The 6,286-nt window shown below is 42.6% G+C and overlaps 1 protein-coding gene across 1 annotated transcript in view; it reads right to left on the bottom strand.

Annotated features, from left to right (window-relative positions):
- Positions 1-3,781: 3,781 nt before the first annotated feature.
- LOC139757835 (protein amalgam-like) overlaps positions 3,782-6,286 on the bottom strand; it is a 65,590-nt gene continuing 63,085 nt past the window's right edge. Inside the window, exon 8 of the mRNA XM_071678726.1 lies at positions 3,782-5,355. Within this exon, the coding sequence (XP_071534827.1) occupies positions 5,090-5,355 (266 nt within the window). The 3' untranslated portion in view covers positions 3,782-5,089. The remainder of the gene's footprint in view (positions 5,356-6,286) is intronic.

The following is a 6,286-nucleotide window of genomic DNA, read 5'->3' as shown; positions in this document are numbered from 1 at the left end:
CAGGGATCAGCACCTCGTATGATGTGCAGGGATCAGCACCTCGTATGATGTGCAGGGATCAGCACCTCGTATGATGTGTAGGGACAGTTCGCGCTGCTGCTACTACTGTGTCATATGACCATTGGCATTATAAAGATACATCAAGAATGGACCCATGTAGTCTGTGGCGCTGGCTGGGTCATGATGACAGGGATCTTTGAGGAACTAAGTTTGCATCCTACAAGTCCCATACACAAAAAAATAATCTTCTACTTCCTGGGGAAACATTGGGGCTCTCAAAGGAAGGAATACGAACCTTAAGATAAGGAGTTGAGGTGAGCATACACGAGGCAGAGCAGCAGAGAGACAAATCTAAGCGACGAATCTATTTAGTGTGCAAAGTGAATTGACAGGAAGCGTTTGAACTATTTGGGAAGTCCTGATTCAATTTGCCACTACTGCCCGGCCGAGTATTGTTTGGTGTTCCGGCAAACGACCTATTCATGTAATGGGTCTAAAGCTCGTTTATATAGACGGCTCTCGAATGAAGGGTCCACTTTGGACACGCGGGTTGGTCTTTGAGTCGTAGAATTAAAACATACTTGGAGGAAGAGTTGAATCCTATTAGTAATTCATGATTAAGGATGACGCAAACCATAGGACGAATGCATGTTGACTGGTACGCTCAGAAGCATCGAATCAGTGGACGTTCATGGATAACATCCGAATTAGTGAGCCAGGGCAGGTTCATTTGCAGACGGCTTTCGAACCATGGTTCAGTCCTATGTGACCCAATTTTGCTTTCCCTCTCTTAGGGACTCTTATTTCCTCTGACTTTTCTAAAGCACCTGTCAGGGTGTTTCACAAGCCTTTCCTTATCAAAACTTTCTTTGGCATTTCTGCTTTTCTTTGTTCTCTGATACGCAGTTTTCTCTCCAGTCGTTCCATTACGATAGGCCTCGATGAATTGATATGTTTCCCATACCCTATCAACAGAGGTATCTCTTAGAGTTCGGTCCTATCACCTTTCCCCTTTCTTCTCTCGAGAAATGATCTTCAACTTCGAGCCCTATTCAAAGTCTTATGGCGATCCCTCCACTCTATGCACTTCATACTCACTTTCCCCTTCTCTCCTCCTCACTCCATGATTCATTCGTTTTCTTGGACTGAACAAAGAGGCCTGCACTATGTGTCCTGGAAGACATCCTCACGCTGTTCCATCTTCGTTACTCGGCATTTGGTCTGTTGAAACTTTATCAGTCGTTTATCTCTGTCACATGTTGCAGTCTGCCAAGATCTCTTAATAGGGCAACGCATTTTTCGACACCCCTTATTTCTCTTATCTTGTGTGTGTGTGTGTGTGTGTGTGTGTGTGTGTAAGACAAACGCGACGGCACAATAGACAGTGTTCTCCAGACGTTCTGTCAAGTCCCTGATCCCATTACAGAGGTATTGATTCTTAGGTAATATCTTTTCGTAGGGTATAATTATCACTGGAGATAATGATCCTTATCTTTTGCCCAAGGTTGTCCTAAATTTTCTAACATATGTGGCTAGATATGATGAAGGCACCACGTAGCTTACCACTGGAGACAAGGAATAAAAAGAAAAAGAAATGACTCATTTTTCTTTTGTCTTTTTATTTGTAAAACATATCATACAGCAACAAATGAAATAATGTTAACATTAGAGTATTGAAAACAGGAAGCGTGCATTAACACAGAAACCTTAAAGCTATGGTAATAATCGCATGAGTTTATGTTGAACTTGGAGACTGTGGCTCAAACCCATCTAACCTTACAATAATTCAGTGACTGTACATGAAAAGATGAAAAGAATGAATATTCATGACGCAATTGAAAAGAAAGCAAACGTGAATCATGGCTTACAGTTATCTAAGTTTTGATTCCAGTATTATTGTTGTACCTGTAAAGTCATGGAACTCTATTAACCCTTGTGAGTCATCTTCTGGAAGGGTTCCGTTCCAGGAATGTTTGATCAACAGCCCTGGTGTAAGAGGGATTCGTAGAATCCACAGGAATTCCTCTGGCCACCAGTACCAGCCAAACTCCAAGAAAGAATTCCCAGGGAGTTACCTCCGTGTCATGTGTTGTTAAAAGACGAAACACCGAATGCCCAATACTGAATACCGAATACCGAATACTGAATACCGAATATGGAATACCGAATACCACTCTTAGATAAGTTCAGCACCAAATGATTGGAAGAAGTCGTCAACCAAGACTACGTATCTGGTTCTCATTATGCAGGAGTCAGGGTTAAAGTGAATCACACCGAACAGGGAACATAGTCGACACTAGTGGTACAGGATCTTACTGAAGGGTGTATAGTACATCACCCACTTTCGGCTTCATTTCTCCTAATTCATTGGTGCTCACATACAATAAGAACATATACATATGAGGGAAAAATAACCTTAAATATGATCTTGTTCGTGTGGTATATGGGTAATCTAATCCTTCTTCAAGTCCTAATCCTTTGGACTGGATAGACGAGACTTATCTTCTCGTCAATCAGAGAATTAGATTTGTTGAGACTCTCAACTCTACTGTCTGGCAAATGGCAAAGACTGCTATTTCCCTAGAGGCAGATAAATACAATCTTGGAAGGTGCATATTGAAGATTGCAATATCCTCAAAGGGTCATTAACGTCCTGATCGAACTACGTTGGTTATCGAGTGTGGATATGGAAACAATGATAACAAGCTTGAGGGTACTACCGTCCTCGTTGTCTTAGCAGAAAGCAGTGTCAGCAGACTTGGTTTCATCATTTCTGCTAGATCTTCTGCTGGTCTACAGCCAGACGCGTCAGAAACCAGAGAAGAACTCCAGACGCGTCTGAGACCAGAGAAGAACTCCAGACGCGTCAGAAACCAGAGAAGAACTCACGGAAATGTGTCAACCTCTTTGAAACGACTCTGGTAAAAGTAACTTCGTGACACGCACTCGATCCTCCTTCCATCTGTAGGATGAGTCAAGTCACTACACGTCCGATGCAGCTTCCGAGCCGAGGCGTCACCTTCTCGTGTAGGGAAGTGAGGGGTTGACGTCTCGTCCTTCAGTATATCGACCCCAGAATCGATTATTCCAAGAGCTACAACTGAGGGTCTCCTTAGCATGTTGACTTGGGTTCTAACCGAATCTCCCTTCAGAATGTTGACTTAGGTTCTAACCGAACCTGCCCTCAGAATGTTGACTTAGGTTCTTACCGAACCTGCCTTCAGAATGTTGACTTAGGTTCTAACCGAATCTCCCTTCAGAATGTTGACAGGTTCTAACCGAATCTCCCTTCAGAATGTTGACTTAGGGTCACAACGAGTCTACTGACAGACATCATAATCCAAGTTGGAATTCGCACTTAAGTCTTGGTATGAGTTGGAGGGAATGGGGCGGAAGGAAGGTTGGCTTAACTCGAGATAGTTTGGCTTCGTCTTGAGTCATCAGTTCTTATCGGTATCCTAGTCAGCTCAGGCGTAGTGATTTAAGATATCAGTGACGAAGACCATGCCAACACTCGTTCCTCAATCGGGTCAGCTGAGGCCGAAGACACACACACCGTGTGTTGGGTGGATCCCAGTCGAAGGTATTGTATAATCTGTCACAAGCATTTCTACCAACACAAAAGGCCTCATTTCACTCCTGTTGTTTTGCTGCGATCGCAACCCTTTTTTCGTCCCAACAGATTAGTGAGACTGTGTATGTATGACTAAAGGATGAATTTTGTTTTCCATTTTCAAGTAATTCGTGAGAAATTTCCATAGCGACGAAAAATACATGGTGGAAATTTCATAAAGATAAAAAGAAAAGGTAGAGCTTGTGTTGTATCCGACAATATACACACACACACACACACACACACACACACACACACACACACACACACATATACCAGCCTCATACTTTATAACACCAGACATATCATAGAAACCTGACAAATTTTCTTTGAATATATAAAAAAAAGGACAGGTTTGCCCCAATCATGCTATATCTTTCCACCAAATCGTGCCATGTAGCTCTGCCAGGCTAGCAACCGAAGCGAAACATGACGAAACTCACATAATAAACTTTGCCTCTCCATAAAACCAAATTATCATTGCTTACGAAGCTGGTCTTCAACACATGTTATGGCGCAGCTCCTTATCAGTAACTGCAGTGTAGTATCATCCTCAGTAAATACGTATGACGCAGTGTTAGAGTAATTATGGATAGTGAAGCATAATGTAAATCTAATATACACCGTCCGTGTGCGCCCAAATATGCACATGACACTTGCCAGATTATAGACACTAATAACCATTGTGCATTTCTGTATATATATATATATATATATATGGTGACATCTATTCACACGTGTATGGCCATGGAAGCTATTTACAGCTGTGCCCTGCGACATCTGTGCTTACGTTAGCAGAACGCAGTGAGATGGAGAGACTCTATTCTCAGCTCAGGACCACAGACTCACATCGCTTTGTTAGCCACAACGACGGGGGAAACACCACAGAAAAGGCTGAAACAATGGGAAAAATTAAATCTATCTCTATTTCAGGGGATGAGAAACTGGTTTTAACCGAGTCATGAGAGGGATATAATCACAGGAGAGATAGATCGTTCACTGGAGAGCTTTTACCACAGAGCACCACTGCTGTGAGACACGCTGATGTGTGGCATGCAACGTCTGCTGCCACTGATGCAGACCTCCTAACTTGATTCATTTCCATCACGTGTGTGAGACTGTTGTTGGAGGAGAGAGAGAGAATACATTATTACCGTAACGAGTTCCGCTCACAAAGCTACTTATGGTGTACATCGCCAGCAATACGTATCGGGTGGAAAGCTGCCTCCATTTACGAGAACTTTGGTCGAGATGTGAAAGTAGCTTAAAAGGGCAAGTTTTAAAGGGTCTATAGCCAGAATTACACACACACACACACACACACACACACACACACACACACACACTCTCTCTCTCTCTCTCTCTCTCTCTCTCTCTCTCTCTCTCTGGCTTCTGCGCGCGAACACCTACAAGATCCTGCAGGGTCGATTGCAAGGGTCATGCCCTGCGCCTCTTGTACGTCATGCATCATAAATGTTATCTCGACGTGTGCAGTCGGAAGCCCTCGCCGTCTCTGACACCCGACCAGATGTTGGCCTCCTGACCGGACCCTCGAGTCAGGCGAGTGATCAGTGGCACAGCTCGTCTGCGGCGGGCTGTGGTGGGGAGCGACACCTCTCCAACCCGTGGGATGCCGTCCCATTTGGTGGTGGCGAGGGTGACCAACAGGAGCAAGAGCAGCGGGAGGAGTGAAGACGCGGCCTGGCATCTCGCTCCGCTGGTGGACGGCAACACAGCCATCACTGCAAAGAGAATATCCAAATGATATACATATTCATACGTTTACTTTCATGCAAGATTTCCGTTTCCTTCGTCAGTGAGGGAGAGCCAGGAACAGACGAAGAAAGGCAGTATCCTCTCACAGCCAGTCTCTAGCTGTCATGTGTACTGCACTGAACCACAGCTCTCTATCCACAACCAGGCCCCACATTACCTTCTCGTTCCAATTCACTCAATCCCGTGCACGCCTTACACGCTTCTGCATGTTCAGTCCCCGAGCACTCATAAACTTCTCCACTTCATCTCTCCATATAAAGCATTTCACTTCCTCCCTGTTTCTGAACTCGCAACTCAGCTAACCTGTTACTTTGCACTGCAAAACGTAATAAGTATATATATATATATATATATATATATATATATATATATATATATATATATATATATATATATATATATATATATATATATATATATATATATATATATATACATATATATATATATATATATATATATATATATATATATATATATATATATATATATATATATATATATATATATATATATATATATATATATATATATATATAATTTCTATTTTCTCTTTCATTTTGTGTGATATGTCTGCCCAGACTTACCAGAATATCATCATTAATCATTTCTTGCCAATTCCCTGTCCACGAAATGCATATTACCAGAGGATGTCAGCGATGTGTGACAGTAATGTTCTTACTTTAACAAACGTAAATTGGCATTTAGTTGGCGGGTGGGGCGCAAGGGTGAATCAAATCTTTACAAACAGTTTGTTGAGTGAGTCCACACTAATGGCTGTAGATGGATCGCACTGCATCACTCTGGTTCTCATTCGTGACACGTATACAATGGAAACTGGAGAACAGCTCTACTTCGAGAGTGTTAGATACTGGAAATCACCTGTAAGTCCTGTGA

The sequence above is a fragment of the Panulirus ornatus genome, chromosome 28, assembly GCF_036320965.1.
Source record: "Panulirus ornatus isolate Po-2019 chromosome 28, ASM3632096v1, whole genome shotgun sequence".
Lineage (NCBI taxonomy): Eukaryota > Metazoa > Arthropoda > Malacostraca > Decapoda > Palinuridae > Panulirus > Panulirus ornatus.
Note: the sequence above shows the minus strand (reverse complement) of the source record. Positions and strands in the feature narration are given on the sequence as shown.